At 39.0% G+C, this 22,920-nt stretch overlaps 1 protein-coding gene across 5 annotated transcripts in view; it reads left to right on the plus strand.

Moving 5' to 3' along the window:
• LOC128744369 (cGMP-dependent 3',5'-cyclic phosphodiesterase-like) overlaps positions 1-22,920 on the plus strand; it is a 120,568-nt gene that overhangs the window by 71,698 nt on the left and 25,950 nt on the right. For all 5 annotated transcript variants that reach the window (XM_053841331.1, XM_053841332.1, XM_053841330.1 and 2 more), the window contains exons 6-7: positions 224-333; positions 21,500-21,630. In XM_053841331.1, the coding sequence (XP_053697306.1) occupies positions 224-333; positions 21,500-21,630 (241 nt within the window). The remainder of the gene's footprint in view (positions 1-223; positions 334-21,499; positions 21,631-22,920) is intronic.

The raw sequence follows: 22,920 nt of genomic DNA on the forward strand, positions 1-22,920 counted from the left end.
GGTTTTTAATGACGTTGACGTAGATTCTGCGGATATTTCCATCAGTAAAATCCATCAGGCACGCAACGATAGGCGAACAAAGGGAAGAGTGCGGTCGATTTTTCGATACCCGGACCGGGACCACACTGACGGAGATCTGACGTGTGCTTTAACGATGCATAACGAACGAGCTGAGCTCGAGCTGTCGTCGACGTGGTTCACTTACTGTTTGCTTTAATTGCAGGTACGTGCTTGGACACCTGCTGACTGCATTCGAGCTGTTTGAGGAAAAGCGGGTGCGTTATCAGTGTCAGAACCTGCTGCAGGTCGCTCGTCGGCTACTGGGCAAAATCGGTAAGTGTACATGTCTACCTGTACTTCGTTTAGCGTATATATCGAATTAATGGCGCACGCAGTCTATGAAACCAATTCACTGCTTCGCCCCTCGCCTGGGGCTTTTGATAGTGACGTGTCCTCATCGCACATGGGCCCATTTGATAAATCAATTATTATCGAGTGCTTTTTAGCGCTCGTTCCAAAGAGCACCAGGTGTGACCGTGTGAATCGGGAAATGATTATTTCGTTAGTAAATTGTATTCGGTGCCTGTCGCAACATTTATTTGAAATGAAGCTAATTTGTTTATACCCAGTATGGCGCAGCGACGTTACGTGACGTCAATATACTCATTTCTCAAATTTAATTTCAGCACGGCAGTAGGTATGTGAGATAAATTTGATAATTATTTTGAAGCACAGGTCCTTTTTACGTAATTGTAATAAGTTAAGTGCACTGTTTTAAAATTTAAAAACAAAAAACAATCAACTAAATTTGTTTGCGCAATTACGATTATGAGATATATTCCGTGTCAAATGACGAAAAAATTAAAAAGTATATCAAGTCGGAACTGTTTTAGTTTGAATTACAATTTACTTTATTCAAAAAAAATTTTAATGAATAAACGAGAAAAAAATTGGGGAGGTTCCCTTTATTTCTACTACTATTATTTCTTGAGTAAATTAGGCAAATATAATGTCAGAAATAAGACTCAAAATATACGCTTTCTGGTTTTATTTCTGCAGCCTTTCTGTCTATTTCGGGTTTAACTTAGAAAACAGCGCTAAATAAAAAATGCGGATCCAAAATTTACTAGAAAGGAAAAAGTACCCAAGGGTTGAACAAATTCGGAGCACTTTTACATTTTTTGTTTCTAAATTTCTTTATAGATTTCTTAATCAAATTGAACAAAATTTCAAAAAATTTGGCACTCTGATTGTTAATCATTTTCGCACTCACTCGAAGTCCTGTACTGTAACCTAGAAAACGACTATGCGTCCACTTTATTGTTACAGTCAATGAAGGCGCATTGTTCAGTATGGCTATCAAGCCTTTCTACTCCTAAAAATGCTCGAGCTACTTGAAGATGTAACAATAGCATTACACAACGATTGTTTGGTTTAGCTCATCGATAACCAAGACATTTGAAAAATAAAATTCTCTACCGCTACTTCTTTACGAATTTATAGATAACCAAACGTACACCAAAATTATGTTCCGTGACGATAAGCTACACCTTACCTCACTGCGCTACCATATATGCTTGCTAAGAATATATCTTACTTTCTACAGTTATCTAGGTATAAACTACCAGTACAATATTATGGGTCCTTTCGTTTTTTGTAATGATAATAATTTGGTAAATTATCAGCAATGCTACGATATATCTGATTGCACTCTTACCAAAGGTATCTCCGACAACTGGTGAAAAATTAAGACAAACATTGGCATATCTCTCTAACAGCTTGTAGCCGGGGCAAGTCGTGCCGTATTAAGAACTCCATTGATAATCAGTTCTGGGCAACTGTAACTTGGTCGAGACATCTTGCACGTTAGGCTCCTCTACTCCTGCTACGGGCAGGGTCCTTATAGAGAACCGATTTCGTTGCACTGTCATCCGGCTTACTATGACAATAATTAAGAGCTGACTTGTGTTAGGAAATATAGACATGGTTTCAGCAAGTAACTTTGCTGAAGTGACGACATTCCTATCGCAATTGGGCGCAGAGTTATAGAGCATTAGCTGAGTTCCCGATCTCGGGGCGCCTTTGTATCACAGCCACTTGTACATCCGCTGTAACTAAAATTTCTCATAAACCAAGAAACAAAACAATTTTTCTTCATTTGAATGTGTCTACTCCCTTTGTCAGTTCCCTTTCTGTTGCCACTTGTAAATCTGTCTTCTTCTAGGTAATCCCTATAAATCGACAAAAAGCCTTTTTTACGTTTTTGAACCTCCCCCTTGTCAATGGCCACCCTAAAAGCCGTGGGCTTAAACCGTCATTAGACATTACCCTTCTTTATCGACAGACTTCGCAGCCGACTGTGGAGTACAGGAAAATTACGGGGCCAGTATAACGATCCTACTGACTCTATCTAGCAAGCACCGCCTAGCCGAGATTCGAACATATGACGACTGGCTTGCCAGACTAGCATCGTACCTCGAAGCTAACTGGACGGTTCCCACCCTATTCCCCCTTTCAAAAATCCAGCCACACCTGTAATCGTTCTGAATGCAAAAGAAACGCACCGCTTCTCCTATTTGAACCTTCCTCCCCCATGTAAGAGACCATCTTCCAGTTTTGTCAACCCCCCCTGCGCTAAATCTAACATGTCAAAAAACATATGTTTGACGACAAACGACGTTTGATGAATAACCGCCCAGACGTTCCGAAGCTATGGCGGAACATACCTTCATAGTCACGCTCCATGCCCCCCTCCTTGACGGCTCCTTCCTTGTCTGCTCCCTCTTCTGTCACGTAGCTAATTATGCAATGGTTTGCTCTATGAAAATTCCTATAACGGAGACGAAACAAAGGTTTCTTTCAAATATCCCACCTCGGTGGAACTCCCCTTTTTTCTAACAGTCACTTGTACAACTGCAATCGGTAAATGCAAGAGAAACGCAACCCATTTTATCCACCCTTTTGTCAACTCCCAAGTGCTGTTTCCCATATGTTAAGTAGCATTGTGTCAATTTTGGTGGAAAACGGTCAAGGCGTTCTGGAGTTATTGCGGAACATACAAGCATACAAACTCACGCTCACTTTTATTTATATAGATTAGTTGATTGCTCGATCTTACTCGGGCCTTCTTTGCCTTTCACTCACTTGTACAACTGTTATTGTAACGAAAATTCTCATAATGCAAATAAACCCTTTTTTGATTTGAATGTGTCTACTCCCTTTGTCATTTCCCCTCATGTTGTCCCCCAGCTATTTGTAAATCTGATTTCTTCCCAGTAATCTTATTGGGAATCGACAAAAACGCTTTTTTACGTTTTTTAACGTCCCCTTTACTAATGGCCACCCTATTTCAGAAATCCAGCAACTTGTACAACTGCTTTCGTTCCAAATGCAAGAGGAGGGCACCGCTTTACCAATTTTAACCTTTCTCTCCCCTTGTAAGAGACCATCTTCCTCTTTTGTCAACTCCCCTGCGCTAATTCTTTTATGCCAGAATACATGTTTGACAAACGACGTTTAACAAAGAACAGTCCAGAAGTTCCGGAACTATGCCGGTTCTTCCCCAGTCAGCTCCCTCTTCTGTCATGTACCTAATTATGCATTGGTTTACTCTATGGACACCTCTATAAAGGAAATGAAATAAATGTCTTTTTACAATATATTCCTTTTCGGTGGAATCCCCTCTTTTCTTAAAGACACTTGCACATCTGAAATCGGTTTAAATGCAAGAGAAACGCAACCCCTCTTACTTAGCCAAGTTTGATGAAGAACCGTCTAGGCATTTCGGAGTTAGAGCCTCCCTCTGTTATGAACCCCCCCCCCCCCCTTTTTGTCAACCGCTTCAGTTCTAATTCCCTTATGTCAAGGAACATGTGCGCCAAGGTTGATGAAGAACCGTCCAGGCATTTCGGAGTTATGGCCTCCCACTGTTAGTACCCCCCCCCCCTTCTTGTCAACCCCCCAGTGTTGATTCTCTTATATCAAGGAACCTGTGTGCTAAGTTTGGTGGAGAATGGTAAAGGCGTCCTGGAGTTATGATGGAACATTCAAACATACAAACAGATTTTCTTTAAAAGTTCTTTACAAATTAGTTTGTCGTACTTAAATTTTGTTTGTTTTACAAGAATACAATGTTCGAAGCACCCAAAACAAAACACATGTTTCTGAAGAAGGCCGATAATCAATAGGACCCTTCGCTGCACAATTATTATATATTCCCAAGTAACAATTTGAGTTTTATTGCACTCTCATTGCGGTTTTTATGTCCAATTTTGGTCCAGAACAGTCATAAATACGTAATAAAACTAGCATTGTTACTTGGGTATTTTTCCTTAATCTCACGAACCTATAGAGTAGAATGGGGCAAGTGAAGATGTAAAATTAATGTTTCACCTTGAAGCTTAAATCAAGTACTGCGTGTGTTCTAATTGCTTAAATAGTTGCCAAGAACAATGTATTCTTGTAATATACAACTAACAAAAGTTTACTCTGAAAAACTAATTTTAACTTCCAAAGAAAATGCTCTATAACTTTGCAACCGACAGAGATAGAAATGTCATTTCTTCAGCAAAGTTATTTGCTTTAACATTTTCTACAATTTTTTTGTATAACCGTGTCTTTATCTAGTAGCACAAAAAAGTTAGTTTTTTAGTTTTATCAAAGTAAGACACTTTTGATATTTTCAGATTATGGGAACTATACGAATACTATATTGCTAAAATGAAAGCAAAAGATACTAGGAAAAGAATTCATAGAAATCTCTTCCCGTAGGGCCTGCAGCCCATTGTTCATAAGCCAACGCCAGTTTCCGTTTTTCATTTGTACTTCACCAAAAATCGTCCACAACACCTTTGCACGAACGATGCGGCAAATGCACGTAAGTCTTCCGTGACAGGCGAACGTTGTTTTCTCTGGAATCTCCCATCCATATATTTGTTTTTGGCGCGATCAGTTGTAGGTTAATCCTCCTAGCTTCCGTTTTCAATCTGGCTTAGATTGTTTATATCGACTGTATCGTGTGCTGCCCTGAAATCCACGAAAATATGATCCGTGAAAATGTTGTACTTCCAACATTTCTTGTCAGAGGATTTATCAGGGTGTAGTGTAAAAATTTCCGCAGTAACACAGGTCCCCATAAAACTCGCCTCCTACTACCCTACTGAATCACTTGCTATGGGGGATAGATGACAAAATCTGATATGGGACCTTGTAGACACCGTCGGAACTCTACGAATTAGGGGGGAAGGGATGCTCGTATCGGTTCCACCTGTCGACCAACTAGCGTTCGTTTGTAATCGCTTTTCCTACTAGTAGACCCTTTTTCCAAACTGGTAAACCCTATATTCGTTGCTCCAGATTCGCCATAACACGTCGAGTATTATTTTCAGGTGCTGTCATCGACCTAAGCGTCCCATCTAAATGTTCATGAAGCTTGGTTCTGATAAAGCGATGAAAGGAGTGCAATAAAGTAGTTAAGTGATGATCAAATAATAGGCAGAAGTAATCATCATTAGACTATTCGGATCGTTTAAACCTTTATATTACGACCTTTATATTTACTATGACAGTCCCAAATTCTTCGAGTGTAATCTGATAGCGAATTCATAAATACCCCGTAGTTCATGCTACCTTAAACCCGAAATTTATGAACAATTTACGGAATTTGGCAAATCGATCTATAAACCCTAATGTTTTACCCTGCACTTCAAAACTAACATTATCGATCAGTTTATAAACGTTTTGTCCGCAATTTTATCATTACAGTGCTAATCGATCTGAGGCAGGTTAATTTATGAGTTTGCTGTTTTGGTGTAGCCTACAAAATGTTTCAAAAGCATTTTGGTCGTCTTTACCACGGCTTCCCAAAAACCGCCGAATTCGTGTGCGTTTACTGGAACGAAATACCAAAAAATTTTACGTCGTTTGCAGAATTCTTCAATGCGCCTGGCATCCTTCTGGTTCAGGAACTGAATACAAATCAAGCAGTTCGTATTTTGCACCATTTTGTCGAATTGTCGAAGTTCAGCTACTCAATGTTATCTCTTGAGGTTGAGCTCGAACCAGCTAAAATAGCAGATTGCTCACAAGCTATACTGAATTGATTGGATTTGTTTTGATATTGACCCACGTGCTGCATATCAGCATGCATTTCCTGAACCAAATTTGATTAGAAAGCACAATAAGCTTCCGTGCCGGAAATGATAATCTAGAGTACTTTAACCGTCCACCGAGCCGTAGTAGTACTAGTAACAAAATATCCTAAATAGAAAACTACTGGTATCTATGATTTAAGCATGACTTTGTTTAATTGAAATTAATGCATTCGTGCCATGGGAGTTACCCATGGTAACGCCAAATTGAAGTTAAGTGGTTGAAGCATGAATTAGTACATATGTGATTTCTCAACAAGTTTTCTTCGGAAGTTCACGTTTTGTTAAGGGGACTTGGCCGACTAACAATTTTTTTAATACTGATTTTGTAATGATCCGGCCACGGGAAGTAGATGAAAAACCATCATACACCTGAGTATTGCAGTGCCGTGTGGAATAAACATTTGTAAGTTTGAGTACTCGATGCAGTAAAAAACCGCTCCTGTAAAAATATGATTTTCAAATTTAATTTACGTTTTCTTAGAAACTAATCAACGAATTACAATAAATTTTATTTTGTTTTATTGGTAGAAGTTTGGAGAAGACTTTTGAAACTTTTGTACGCCAATCAAAACCATATAAAAAGAAAACAAAAATTACTTTAGTCGTCCATTTTTATTCGTTTTTTAAAGAATAATTACAAAATAAGTAGGTATCAAAATAGAAAAGTGAAAACAATATTTTTGCAAAATTTTTAGTCCTCCATGTCCCCTTAAATATTATGAGCGAAAATGCTAATTCTTTAAGATGTTGTCCGTCATCGCAAAAAAAAAACAACTAAAGCATATTTTACAGGCAGCCATAACCTTGTCAAATCAAGTAGATTTACTGATCCGATAAAAGCTTCAAAGCATATCTTATGCTGCCAGCATCTATCACAGATTATTTCCCCTGCCGTTTTTCCTTCTCCATCTTAGACACCATCTTGCATTCCCAAGACATTAAATGATCGGATCTTTCGGTAGCAGTGAAAAGAATTCCATTAATGGTATATCCTGCGAGTCTCACGAGCGTGCGAATTGTCTAATGCAACGATGCTGTTAGACTGAGCCTCGTCGCCGCCCGCTAGCCAACCGCAAAAGAAGCAAAAGGACGCCGGAGGAAAATTTCCACTCTTGGTGACAAGCTATTTCACACTATGTCGTCAAACTGAAGAGCTTATAATGGAGTGCATAGTAAACCACATTATTTCCATGGTGATTTCTTTTGACGATTAGAATATTTCCAGGACATTTTCTCATTCCAGTGCTGTCACAGAATGCTTTACGTGACTCCATAAATACCGAATGAACTTTTGGAATCCTTAACTTACAGTCTTTAACATTAGCTTTTAACCATTCAAATTTCGTGTATAACTAAATTCGACTATTTGCCTTCCCTTCTCTGTCGTTACACGAATAGATAGTGAATACAGCTTAGTGTAATTTTTCCCCCATTTTCTTTAATGGCCGCACTTGAGCGTTGGACGCCAAAAACATAAATCATCTGTTGACGCTTTACTGGTGTGCCATGCAGGCCGAACTCTTCTTCGACACCCGGAAGCAGTGGTGAATCATTGCCGGCTTCGGTTCACTTTTCAGATTTCAGTGAACCATGCAAAAGCATTTCCTTACAGTGGGAATTGTCTTTTTTTTTCAGCATAAACCCCATAGTTAGTGTTGGCTAACGGCCCAAGGGCATGCAGTCGCATAGAAACGAATATCGATAATTGCTATTCGGTGCCGATTCAGTCAAGAGACAACAAGATATACAAAGGATACAGAGAAATGGGCTTTGCGTCTTTGCCAATGTCGAAGAGAGTTATGACAATGTAATCCTGTTCAATACGTTCCATGTTGAAAAACATATGTATAACATTTATCGAAGTTTCTTTTATTACTGAACAACGTCAGTTTAAATGTTCCAGAGTATTCAAAAGAGAAATTTTTCGCAAGCTTGGAATAAACTTTTATATAAAAGGCCAAAAAATCTCAAGTTTCAAACATCCAAGACCAGAAAAAGCAAAAACAGAAATAAAAGTAACTTGAGTTAAAAACATCAAAAGCACTTTTACCTTTTAAAGACCAAAAAAGGCCGAAATAAAAAACATGACAACTCATTCCGAAAAGAAATCGAAAAAGACGATTCAATATGGTTGACGGTAGTTTGCATGAGACGATATATGTCAATGCAGTTTTGATCGATTTCGGAGGAAAATCCACTAATTTAATGTGACGTGTGATAAATTCATTCATTTGTACATTTTTATAGCAAGTCTTTCCTTCAACCAGTCACTGTAATCCGTCATCATTTCTATTATTTGGTATCGCAAATTTCGAAAAGCAGTAATGTCCTAACAAGTTGGGTGCGTTGATGACGTTAGCAAAATCCTTAAAGAACGTTGTTTTATGTGCTTTATTCCATTCATGCGGTTATCCAGGAGCTTAACATACATGTACGTGAATGAGTCGTAAATTTCATTCCACTTGAGTGATGTCCTATAAATATTTGTCCAATCCAAGCGAAGAGAGGTAGCTGATTTATCTACTTTTGCATGGAATTCGATGAAGATCCATCCACCCATGCAAGCATCGTGCCCGTCAGTCTGTTAGCGACTTTAGGTCAGTCCTCTCCGGTGCAGTTCCTGTGCAGTTTAACTGCTCCATGCATTCAGCATGCGGTAATACAGATTCGATTTTTCGCTGGCAATATTTCACCGATACCGACTAGTTTGACTCAAAGTCAATGTGGGATCTATGATTTGGCATGGCAGATGTGAGCTGTGAATAATGGCTGGCAGTTGTTAAAAATACCATAAATTATGTGCTGAAACAAATACCTACTAGTAGCTGCCCCGATAATGTTCCGCATGGTGATTTTTCTCAACAGAGAGGAGTATCAATCATTAGATATTTTTAAAGAATTTCAACAAGGGTACAGTGAATGATATAAGCATTAGAGGTACAAGTTTGGACGCAAATATATCCTTGGAAACACCATTCAAAACCTTACTACTTTAAAAGGGACATAAATGAAATTTTCAATCACTGTTTTGATAACTCTCAGTCAACATTTGTTTACGAGATTGTGGCAATTTTTATCGACTGAAAAGCGTTGCGGATCTGGTAGGTACATCTTGTTGATGATTCACTCGATGTGAACAATAACCATTAACATTTATCGCCATCATCACATTCTCGTTCATTGGATGTCGTTGACGACATTTGTGGCACGAAGATTCCTTTTTTAGAATACATGTATAAGTATAATGCATATAAAAAAGTTTTATGTACGTAAACTTAAAACTTTAGTTTTGGCACAGTATTCAAGAGTTTTGTCAAGGTTTCTGGGAATGATAGAATTATTTACCAAGGTGTCTGTCCACATTCAAGATAAAAGTTGTCTTAACTTTTAAAGCTCTTTTTTGCATGAAGACAAAAATTTGTTTCAATCTCGTACCATATCGGTAATTACTCCTGAAAGCTAAAGCTTAACGACACAGTCGCTAAAGCACACAAGTAAGGCCCGTAACTTTTACCTCATTTTTTTCTTCTTCCGCTTATCAACCTATTCCCTTTGATTAGGAAGCCATCAGGAAAAAAACCTACTAACCTGATAGAAGCTAGAAGGTTTTTCCTCCAAAAGCACTAAATGTAACATCCTTTCAACGTTTCCCTAGGGCATGGGTCGGTATTTCCGCCAGGCTTCTAATTACATATTCGACATTCTCTGCTTTTGTACTACCCGAACGTTGAGAACCGATTTATCACCATGACATAGATATGCAATCGGGCTGGTAACTATCGGCAAGAAGTAGTGATAGACGTTTCCCCTGAATAGAAAGTAAATAGCAGTAGGTCGAAACAAATCCGGCATAATTTCCGACCTTTAAATTTGTTTAAGTAAGCTTCAACATTTCTGCTCAATTAATATTTATTTTTGTTTTTGACATAACCGCTTTTAAAATTATGTTAAAAGCACTTTTACTCATTTCAACACCTTAGAATGGGACCACAAGTGGTTTTTTAAACAAATAAATAAAAGATTACGTTCAGTGATAGGGCTATAGCATCACTTTTTTGCGCTGGCGCTGGTAACTTTGAGGACGCTTTTTTCTACAACTAGTGATTTATCCGCCAGTGTATGGCCCACATTGGTTGTTTGTTTGATCACACTGTACTAAATGAACATGAAAATGTTTGACCATGCTATCATATTTGACTGAAGTTTTTGGAGCGTCTTAGTAGAATACGAAACCTAAAATTAAAAAAGAAGAAAACTTATCCAATTTAATTCTACTATGTATATTTTATTCTGTCGTATATTGTATCTGTCGTGAATAAAATATACATAGTAGAATTAAATTAGATAAGTTTTCTTCTTTTTTAATTTTAGCTATCATATTTGCCAAACTGGACAAATTTAGAGTCTCATCTAGCTTGCTTTCTTGGCTGAGAACGTGTTAACGCTATCGCAAAATTGCCTTTAAACTGGGCCATTCCCAGTCGAAGTGGTTTCAGAACGGTTCAGGAGTACTTCAAGGTAGCATTTTAGGACCACAATTATTTTCGCTGTTCGTTAACGACGGTTTATTTACTAATTGTGACCGTCACAGATTGTTTGAGACTGCAGAAACCAGTTGATTTGTTTTCGAAGTGGTGCAGCTCCAATCGTATGTTAATCAGCATTCAGCAATGCGCTGTCATATACACCGACCTTGAGGCATCTTCGATAGAATCACATTCTGCTTGCCAAGCTCAACCTTGCTCGACTGTTGCCACCTTGTCTGCTGGTTCAATTCCTGTTCTATTCTAGTATCAAGAATACATGCAACACACGCAAGTCGGTTTCAGCCTGGTCGGGCCATCTAGCACGTTGGACCCCTCCCTAGTAGCACAGTTGTTACAAAACAATTGTGGCAACCGATATATAACTAATTTTAGTCATAAATGAGTTGCGGCAACTAAAAGTGCCAAATGTGTGCTGCTCGGGCTCTATTCCTGGTGCCGGTGGGGTTCTTGGAGAGAGCGGATTTCACTGCACAGTCCTCCGAGGGTCTCCCAACGTTCGCGAGGTGTACGATGAGAATCTCTCCAAGCAGTGCCTGCAACTCGCGGTTCATACGCCTACGCCACTCTCCGCTATCTGTTTGTTCTCTGCCAAAAATAGTCCGCAATACCTTTCGTTCAAATACGGCAAGTGCACGTATATCTTTCGAAAGTTACTGTCTCAAGTCCGCAGAGGATTATAGTTTTGTACATCATCAGCTTTGTGTGGCGACGTATGCTCCTTGATCTAAGCGTCTTGCGGAGAGAAAAGTAGGCTCGACTTCCCGCTTGAATCCATCGTTGAATCTCCTTCGCGCACGTAGCGCATCGCTCGCTCCAGGGTAGCTTTGATCAGCCTCGTCAGTTTGTCTGGAAACCCGTACTCATGCATTATCTGCCATAGCTGTTCGCGTGCAACTGTATGGTATGCTGCTCTGAAATGCACGAAAGTATGATGCGTAGGCACGTTGTACTCCCGACATTTCTGGGGAATTTTCCGAAGAGTAAAGTAAAAATTTGACCCGTAGTTGCACTGACCCCCATAAATCCCGTCAGAATTCTCTTGCTATTGGAGATATACGACGCAACAAAATCTGGAAGAGCGCCTTGAGGCGGCGCTGACCAGCGTAATGCAACGGTAATATCAGCAATCGAACCGATCGCCCCTTTTATAGTTGGGACAAACCACATTTTCCATCCACTCTTTCGGTATTTTCTCCTCTTGCCAATTCCTTGAAATTATCCAGTGAAGTGCCGTTCGTGCGAAGGCTGAAGTGTAAACTCTCCGCCTGCAGGACGGTTCTCTTGACTCCCAGGAACCAAAACAGAGAGTCCAAAGCCCCTAATGGAGATGGTTGTAATAGCTGTTATTCATGGCTATTATGTAAAAACTTGAATGGATAAACCCCTAATCGAAGGTGTGACGTGACCCGTGTCGAGGGATGAATGGTGCAGGGGGTTCTAAAAATTCTCTCGCCGCAACGGAGCCTGTGGAGTGCCAGGACGCCCTCCACAGCAATTTGCCCTTACTGCATCAAACCGGTCACTGACGCAGTGGACGATTTCTTACCGTGCAAGCTTTCTCTGCCGAAAAACAAAGAAACGAATGAAGTGGAGAGGAGAGTAGGAGAGGAGCAGGACTTGAACGATGCGCTAGCAGAGGTTCAGTCCTGATCCTCGCCTATCCTCAACACGCCGACTCGTTGTGAGTCGACAAACGAAGATGTGACTCCAACTCTCTACTCACGGGTCGAGATTCACTCTGCCTGATCTTTGACTGTGTGCTGGAGGGTGGGTTGAAACAAAAGGAGAGCCTAACAGTTATGGCCAGTAGGATGGCTGTACAATCGCTCAAACAATCTAAAAAAATATATACAATGTCGAGTATCCACCCCTAGGTTACTCAAAAGTTGCTGAGTCTCAATAAGAGAGATGTCAGCAAGCTTACCGGTCTTCCGACAGGACACTGTCCGGGTAAATATCATCTTCGGAATCTCAGTTTCGTACAAGATGATATTTAACCTCGGAACACTTGCTCTGCAATCGAGGAGCACAAATAGTACGCAGACTGCATGCGAATGAAAATGATAGAATCAGGTATGCGTCATAACAAAAACTTAATATAAGACCACAGAGTATAGACGGCTTGGTGGCGTAATTGGTTAAAAAACACGCTCAACTAGAGATTGGGAGCTGTGAGTTCGACTCTCACCTTCGCTAAGTCTATATTTTTGGCCTAATATCAATCACTTTTCAGTTTGCCTGAATCTACATTCTTCGCATTAAGCATTTATTCTTCCCCAACAGAAAAGTAAAGCCGACTGCTATACGTCGTTAGAAAAAAGAAAGTAAAAAAAAACACTCAAGTACTTTTTTAGCACGGTTTGTTTTTTCGATTATCATGAAAGGGACAACTTAGGGGCCATTCACTTAGTACACTTAGTCACGTAGTTTGTAAATGATCCCTAAGTTGATCCGTTTTTGAGTAACCGAAAAAAACAAACCGCGTAAAAAAAGACTTTAGTGTAAACAAAATCGATGATTGTGAACGATTCGCTCCGCGCACTGCTGTTCTACAAACTGCGAAAACTAAATCACCTGTCTTTATTCACCCTGGTTAGTTCTAACGTTTTCCGTAACCATGTAAAAAACATCTATGGAAATTCATAATTCTATTCGTTGATTTATAACTCTTCAGGTGGGTTGTCTGTCTTACGAGTGCAAACAAAATAAATAACAAATAGCGATTTTTATTTCAAATATTGACGGTTGATGTACAGACTGAAAAGAAGTGTACCTAATACTAATCCTTGAGGAACACCAGCTAAGGCATGAGAAACGTTTTTGTTCACAGATGACAAATTGAAAACAACTAAAAAAATAAGATTTTATGGATTTGACGGCACCTAGGTTAAAGTCAAAATTAGTCATAAATGAAATAAACCTGATAGTAGAAACACGGCTTTTCCGGAAAAATTTTGCTGTGACTTAAATCTGAAACGTGAAAAACGCTGCCAGGACGTCCAGCAAAACGGACAACTTTTAGCATGGACATTGTAGTTTGGCGTTTACCGTCGGGAGGTTCATCATATGTTAAACATGTGATACTGGGCATTTCATAATATTTTTGCTACGGGTATAATTAATAGACTTATAAACGAAACGCGGGGTCTTCTATTTTCCCAGAAAGTAATTCCCAGTAAGGGAGATTTCCTGATTTTCTCGGATAACGCTTTTGTCAAAAAAATATAACTCTTGAAGCAAACATCATAAAACAATTGTTATGAAAATTTAACCAATTTATTAGTAATCCAACTATGAGAAAATGAGAACTTTCAACATGCAACATAACTTTTAAATGAAATGCTCGTGTCACATCAAATTCAAAAGTGATCATAAACCACTTAAACCATTTCGGTTGATCATCAACATCTGCCTAGTTTTCTTTAAAAAAAAATGCAAAAAATGGAGACCTCAATATACACAAATAAACTCCCCAAATGTCGTAAACTTTATATATTGAGCATAGCTTAATTATTTTAGTCAATTAGAATTTGTACTATCCTCTTCATAAAACCGAACGACTTCTTTAGTTTCTCGTATCTTTCATTACTTTCAACTTAATATACACTCCGACGATTTAATGCACTTACTTTGCGTAACCTTGCATCGCATGCACCAATAAATCGAGGTCAGTTCCGTGACGTAGCTAGCTTGTGTCGCTCGCCGGGCCTGTTTTACGTTGCGTCCGTCGCGTCGCAGTGAAGTACGATAAGCAGCTGCCCACGATCACAACAAAACAGCGCCTTCACTACTGGTGGTGTGGCAGTTTCATGCTTATCTTAATTGAAGAAATTGTCGTAAACATACTGGTTACTCGTGATACTAGGTGCGCATATCGGTACTTACGCCTTTTGTGTCTGTACGTAAAAAAGTTGTTATATATCTTGACTACTAATTGTCGCTACCGGTCATGTGTCTTAAGATTGTTCAGCTTGATGTGTATCATTTCTCTTCCAGTTTGTGAGCGAATGATTTTATCTTTATGCAGTAATTTTTCCTGAGTCACTTTGATAATCTTGGAATTTATTTGTATTGCTCAAAAAAATTACAATATTTATTGTATGGATATCCCTTCCTTTTTATATGAAAAGTTTTGATAAGATTGTTGAGGAAAAAAATAAGGTTTTGCATATGAAATTAGCATACAACTCCGAATAAAATCAATAAGGGTACTTGTGGCAACCACGCACTATGAACCAGGAACTAAACAAATTTACAACGATAAAATTCGATAAATATTCGATTAAACAGAAATAATATACAAAGGTTTCAATATGGTAATTGAATTATATATTCTTTTTTACCACAAAAGAAGAATATAATGACATCCAACATCAGCATAATCTAATCAAATCACAACAACGCCCCTACCGCAGCGTTCTGCACCAACGAAGTGATTATTTTCAATTAATTTCTATAAAACACTAGCCAACACCTATTTTGAGAGCAAAACTAAATTAGTGCTGACTAAAGCAAATTGTATTAGTCAGAATTCTGTTGTTCATTTGGTTCCCTTTTTTACTGCCGACTACAAAAACGTACCATCTGTTGTGCATGTAGTACAAATAACCATGCATTTTCTTTCGACAATTTATGTGTTTATTATACACATTTTACTGCCCAGTGTAATCGATTCGGGGAACGCTCAACAATTGGATTAATTCGTGCTTCAGCTAACTGACAGCCGATTAGCTTTTATTACGGGGATCGTCTAAATAATCGCTCCCGCACACGATGACGAAACGTCGCTAAATTCGTATCTGGCGACGATGCTGTGCGCCGCATAAAACGCCCCCTCCTCCGCATCATCAACTATAAACTCATAAATTTCGAGCCACCGGGTGGTGTCATTCGAAAATAAAGCCCAACCGGGAGTTACCAGATTTCTGACCTTCCTGATAGCAAGTGTGAGGCACTGGCAGTCACCACAGCCGGTAGGTGTTGGGTTTCTATCGTTTATAAATAGACGTGTGATAAAATGAGATTTAGTTTTACGATTATTCATGTCAATAACAATAAATTGCACTCGATGAACGGTTTCAGTTTCGAAATAGAACCGCGCGCTGCAATCGCTGTAGTTCCGGGGGAATGAATAATATATCGTCAATTGACAATTGGCCACGAAATGAATCACCGTTGGGTACTTGCCATCCCCAAGAACCGACCGCAACGGGTTGCAAACGAATAATCAAGTCCCGAAAATAGAAACGCTTTGTCCAAAACGCACACAATGGCCGCCAAAATCAAATATATTGCCACTCAGCAGAAGTGGTTCCATGTTGCGCCTGTTTTGAATTAACGATCAAGGTCAAGTTGGTTCAATTAATGATATGTAAACCGGTAGAATTGCTACCAGCAATGAATACTTCAATCCGGAATGTTTGTTTTGAGAAATAAGGGTAAAAAGGGTTTGACAGTCTGTTTATGCAGCAATTTAGTTACTAATTTCGAAGAACTAAAGCCAATTCTCAAGGTTAACTTAATTGATTTCATTTATTTCAATTTCATTCATTCAATTGTTAACGATAATAAATAGGTGTTTAAACAAACGGTTAATAAAAAAGTCATGCATAGTAAAAATTTCGGAAAAAAATCGGAACCTAGATTTTAAATTAATTTACTTCTAGCAGAATTTAAAATGTTGTTGAGGAACGAATATCTTGTGAACGATATCTTGTGAATATAGCGGGTGAGTCAGGATTTTCCATTTTAACGTTTCTACACAAACTTTCACCACTTTTGCACTGAAGTAAATCAAAACAATTTTGTCATATTGATTCTCAAATTGCTTCAAATTTAAGTTTTATGTACGTTTGCATTTATTTTGATATCAAATTTATAATAAACACAAAACAAACAAAGACAAAGAGTAGTAGGGTTTTTTCTAATTCCCGTCGTAATAAGTAAAGCCATTCTAATTTTCATCATTTGTTGGATGGATTTAATGAATACTCCAAAAGTTCTTATGCTGATTTGACTAAAACACACTTACCTTCCGATCCGTGAACTTTGAAATCACTGAAAAGCGACTATTAAAGCATATTATTGAAATTACGCAACTGACTTTATTTCTTAAATTCGTCGTACCGTTTTAAAATCCGTCCATCAAAATTTTTCATCGTCCGAACTAAAAATCACAACAATGTTTACGAAGCTAACTCGCATGTATTTGTGTAGGACGGCATGACAAATGTTATTCTGCAAAATTTCTGCAGGTCAGGCAAGTTTTCCTGGCTGTAGAATAACGACAATGCCTTGCGTGAGTTATTTTCATTTATGAATGACGGAAATTAAAACGTTTAGTCGACATTGTCTTCTTCGTCGCACGAAAAAACGTAGGAAATTTGGTTGGTAGGAATTCTTGAGGAGGAAGCATTTAAATAGAAAGCATTTAAATAGATCTCAGCTCACTTTGATTGATCGCGTATGATAGACAACTAACTAAAATATTAAGTAATAACTAGTTATGCATTGTGTGTCATAAAAATGCTGATATTTTTAATAATTTGTGTTGGATATGACTGAAATAGGCAATTGTGACGATGTAGCAACATACCCTAGATAAAGTGAGCATTTTAACGGCACACGAATGATCCGCTGGTCGGATGTTTCGGGTTTTTTTTTCGTTCTTAAGTCAATGAACTTAAATTTCCTAAAATTCTACCCGACAACTAGCCTTGTCTAAGCCAAAGCTAAAATTTTATTGAAACGACAAATTTATAGTACCCGATTCAGTAAATTTCATTACTGTTTTTCTTTAATTTTTCCACCTTACTTCTATTATTCCCTTAGATAGTGCTTATAGTTCCACGAAACCGTAACCGTATCTTCAAATTGTATTTTAATCTCGCAAAAAAGTTTTTCTCTAAATACCTAAACGATCTCGAATGTGCCGCAAGAACAAGCGCGACTTATTCCCGTGAGTTCCAAGGCCAAAGCCCCAACCACAAGTACCGGACACTAATATGATCGCACAGTTAGATGTCTAAGCAAAGATGTCAATAGTCCGTAACGATATATTCGAATAATATTTACAGCAATCCCCCCAATAAGAACGCCAAAAGAACGCTTCTCTTCTTGCCGAAATGTCATCTTTTATATGATAATTTTTTCCCTATGTCAAGGTTTATCACTTTTTTATCACTCTTTTCTATACCATCTTCAAGGCTGCTATTATTCAAAGGAAGTAATATTGTAGATTATGCTTCCTTCCTTCTACCAGCACCAGCCGGTGTGGTTTTGCCGTATCAAGAATGATACTCGGTCATGGGCTACTCGTCGCCAATTCGTTGAGCCTCTCCACACATGCAGGTCGGGCTCATCTGGTCAAACCATCTAGCACGTTGGGTCCCTTTATTCCTGGGGCCGGTGAGGTTCCTGAAGAGAACAGATCTCACTGCACAGTCGTCCGGCATCCTTGCGACGTGGCCGGCCCGCCGTAGTCTGCCAACTTTCAGTAGGTGTGCGATGGGAATCTCTCCTAGCAATGCCTGCATCTCGTGGTTCATACGCCTACACCGCTCTACGCTATCCGTTTGTGAAGTACAAACCAAAGGCCAAAAATAGTTCGTAACACCTTTTATTGCAATGCGGCAAGTGCACGTATATATTGCGTGAGTTCAAGTCCGTAGAGGACTACCGGTTTGATTAGTTTGTTGTACATCATCAGCTTTGTGCAGTGGCTTATGCTTCTTGATCGAAGCGTCTCACGGAGGGAAAAGTAGTCTTGACTTCCAGATTAAATGCGTCGTTGAATCTCCTTATTCGTATTATTATCAGTTGTGACCAGAAATCCCAAATATAGAAACTCATCAACCATTTCCAGTTCATCGCCAACAATAGGTACTGTCCGTGGGAGGCAAACGTTGCTTTCTCTTGAGCCTCTTCTAACCATATTTTTGATTTTCGACGCACTGATTTCCTTCTAGCCGTACATTGCCTCTACCGTCTCAAGGTTTCCAGTGATGACCCAGCAAACATTTTCGTACGTATATCAAAGTAACAAATATGATATATGCACCGATATATATCTAGAAAAATCGCATTCGATGCACGAAACCAGCATATGCGTACGGTTTTGGAGGCGATATACGTACTGCAAATTATATGAAAACAATTCACATTCATAAGTATTTGTATACGATAAAATCCGACTCAACATGATTAGTTCCATAATGCTATACAATTCTGTGACGAAAATCGTATGTGAATCAGTTACTATCATTTTGTACGAGTAAATGTAAACTAGGGTGCGCTTTATTAAGCTTTATGTACGATTTCAAGTTTGTTTAGCGATATTTAAGATGATTTTCACACATTATTATACGATTTGTGGTTTGCTGGGGATGTCGAGGTCGTCTGCCAAGGCTAGGAGTTGGCTACTTTTGTTGAAGAGCGTTCCTCTCATTTCGATGGCAGCTGGTCAGATCACACTTTCAATAGCGATGTCGAATAATAGGGCGGGGCATAAGTGCGATGATTGAAGTTGTCATCAATTTTTGTGAGATACAAAGAAGGACAACAACAAAATATATTTTATAGTGCTGCAGTAACTCATTGTCTTCACATTCAACTACAAATCATTAGAAAAAATAGTATTATGCAAAATAAATTCTTTATTCTTCTGATCAAGTGCCGATTCGCCCCACTAGCGGGGCATAAGTACGAATACCGCGGGGCAAAAGTGCGGAGCTCGAATCTATGAAATAAGCACAGCGGTAGCTAACCAAACCATATTATCTTCAATCTGCGGTATGTTTCGGTAAGGAATATTCTCAATTTGCACATTTCCTATTTTACGCTGGTATATTGCAGGCTCCGTCAGTTCCAAAAGTTTGTGTAAAGCACACAGTTTTCTGCAGATCTTCCATGTCTAGTATCTGTAATATAGTGCCCAAAGCTGTATATAATTAGCTATACATTTTTGCCTTGTCCATGATTCGCACTTTTGCCCCGACCGTGCATCGCACTTTTACCCCGCTAGGCGTTTGACGGGGTTTAATTAAATTATGGAAAAGCGAAATATATTTTGTAAATTTTTTTCACTTTATTTTCAAAACAGATATGTGTTTGATGTAAAACGCTGCGACAAATTTCAACAAGTAATATCCTCCTGTTGATATCGTATTTGCCGTATTACGAAAAATTACATCAAAATCGCCCTAAAATAACATTTGCACATAACTCAGCAACTATGCTTCGTAACCAACCAAAGTTTACGTTAGATTCAAGCTGTCAAAGTAGTCACCCATCCATGCTAATGTAGTCAATTTACTCGGAATCTGCACCGATAAATCATTAAATCGCACTTTTACCCCTCCTTACTCTATAGGGCAGTCCATCCTCTCGCCGCTACTCTCTGCATGGTTCGAGAGGACTCGAGAGTACCCGCGAAACGCGCACGTAGCACATCACTGGCTCCAAAGTACCTCGGATTAGCCGCGTCAGTTTGTCCATAAAACCGTACTCGAAATTCTCTTGCTATTGGGGATAGACGACGCAACAAAATCTGGGAGCGTACCTAGTAGGCGGCGTTGAACGGTGAATGCCGCGGTAATTACAGTAATCTAACCGATCGCCCTTTTTGTAGATGGGACAAACCGCAACCACAGGTTACTAGGTTGAAGGTGGTGCAAGGTCACTTAAACAAATTTCTGTTAAGACCGACACTATTAAGATGGTTAGCAGCGCAGAATCCAACCCGTACAAAAAAATTGCATGTTTTGTAGCGCCACATAGCAATAAAAATTTCAGCTACTATTGACTGCATCCGAAAGGCGTTAGTTTACTGAACAACTTTGCCGAAGACACTATACACTCAAGTACTTTTTTACACGGTTTGTTTTTTCGATTATTAAGAACGGGGCAACTTAAGAACCATTCATTTATTTCTCAATACATTTGGGAGAGGCCCGAAATTCGTCACGTAGTTTGTTAATGGTCCCTCAGTTGCACCGTTCTTGAGTTATCGAAAAAAACAAACCATGTAAAAAAAGGCTTGAGTGTACCTCTGTCACGATCAGGATTATGGAGTTATTCCATGTTCGGTTCAATTAAGTGAATTCCCATATGACGCGTAGTCTCCAATAAAGACGTTTAACCGCCTTATTCGGGGGACTGCTGTAAATGACATCAAGTTTCGTCCATAGGTAACCACGCGCCTCCTTCGTACAAAAGATTGATGTAAACATGTGGTGTTTAATTTTCTACATTTAATTACAACTGGTTTAAGACTAGCCTGGTACAACTTTCAATTTCTGTTTGTGTAGTTTATTATGATTTTTACAAGTAGGTACAACATTCATATCATACACGACTAACGTATATTTAAGTGTCGTGGTGACGTAGTTGTTTCAATCAATAAGCGTCTGTGTTAGCTAGTTATCTAGGTTATCATCTGATTCTCAAAAACAATTTCAGATAACTGGTTGTTTTTTTTATATTTTTCAAATGAAAGATCGATCTAATTATCCTCCCAGACAATTATATGAGACTGTATAGCATTAGCCTCTAGGAAAGGATTAAACTTTGCAGAGTTTACTTTTTTTTTAATTTACACAACGGAAGGTGCCGGCCGTGTGAAAAAACCTTTAGGCAAAAACAAGCTATTTTCCTTCGCAGCCTTCGCTTCTTTATTATCATCATAGTATGTACATTGTTCTTCCTGAGCCTTCCTGAGCGAAACAATACACTGTTAGTTTGTAATTATCCCTGAATTTCTGATTAATACCAAGCCATCGCTGTTATCTCCGCATTTTTCAGGCGACTTGGGCCAGCTGCTGCAAGGTGTCATGACGGAAGCCAAAGAACTCACCGCCGCGGAACGTTGCTCGTTGTTTCTGTTGGACAAACACACCGGCGAACTGGTGTCAAAGGTGTTCGACGGTAATGAGGTAAGCTAGAAGCCTTTGATTGTTTCGTTGGCCATTGTTTCCCTTTATTTCAAAGTTTTTTTTCCTTTCCCGACCGAATATGCTGGATTGTTTTATACTGTTGTTGGAGTAACTTCAATCAGATACTATCGTGTTATTTGGAAAAGGCTGATAAAAATTGTTTATAGTTCAATTTTCAATAGAATATGACAAAAACTTTTGGTTGTCTGACCGTTTTTCGAAATATCACTGTCTGAATAGCCAATTGTTGCTTGACGTACTTCGACGGGACAAAAAAAAATTGAACATTCTTTTTTACTATGCAAGTGAAACATCGCTGAATTCAAAAGTGAAAACAGCGGCTGTCAAACAAAATCAGCAATAGACCGAACCATTGCACTGGGCGAGTGACCTAGTTTTTACGCTTTTCAAACATCCTCCCGGCAGCAGAATACATATCTCCCAACAGTCGATGAAATCCCAACCCAGCCCAAGAGTTGTGCTGCTGCAATATCGAATTTCAGCTAGGCAATCAATTCCCTCTAGTCACATCCAGTCAGTACGTTATGGAATAGGATGCTCCGCTTTTCCATCTTTCCGCAACGATTTACGTAAATAAAACAAAAAAAAACGTGATAAAACTAGTTCCTCATCAAACCACCGCACCGGACCACCAGCGTGCTCTGGGACCGAACCAGGCCGGCAGCGTACGTGCAGCAGCGTAGTGCAAACATACGAATGCCGCATCAAATTAGGGCCAAGTAGGTCAAAACCCTTCCTGGTTGATGTTTCAGCACAAATGCGATGGGCAAAGTTTTGTTGAAAATCTTCGGGAAACATGACCATGCAACCAACCGAGCTTGTTGCCCGTATTCATGCTGTGCTGTTTATTTCCTGCGGAAGTGAAACTCGACCCGGCTTACACCACCAGCGGGTAGAACATTGAATATTCACCTAATTGCGACTGAAAGTTATTTCAATACACAGGATCGATATGGTATTATATATATGTGTGACGGCTATCTTCAATCCCTTTTTTTTGCCTTGTCAGTTGGCTTAAAGTACAATTATGATGGTAAAGTAAATTGTAGTGAAAACTGCAACTAAATACAACATCTCGTAGAACTTTAAACGAAAATAACGCGAAATTGATTAGATTTTTTATATTTCAAACATGGAACGCAAAAAACATTAAAAACAATTATTTTAACGGTCATTCGTTTGCACTTAAATTTTATACGTATTCCTAAAAAGATTGTTAAGAATGTTATTTAGGAACTCGAAACATATAACATTTATATCCTAATGCAC

The sequence above is a fragment of the Sabethes cyaneus genome, chromosome 3 (genome assembly GCF_943734655.1).
Source record: "Sabethes cyaneus chromosome 3, idSabCyanKW18_F2, whole genome shotgun sequence".
Lineage (NCBI taxonomy): Eukaryota > Metazoa > Arthropoda > Insecta > Diptera > Culicidae > Sabethes > Sabethes cyaneus.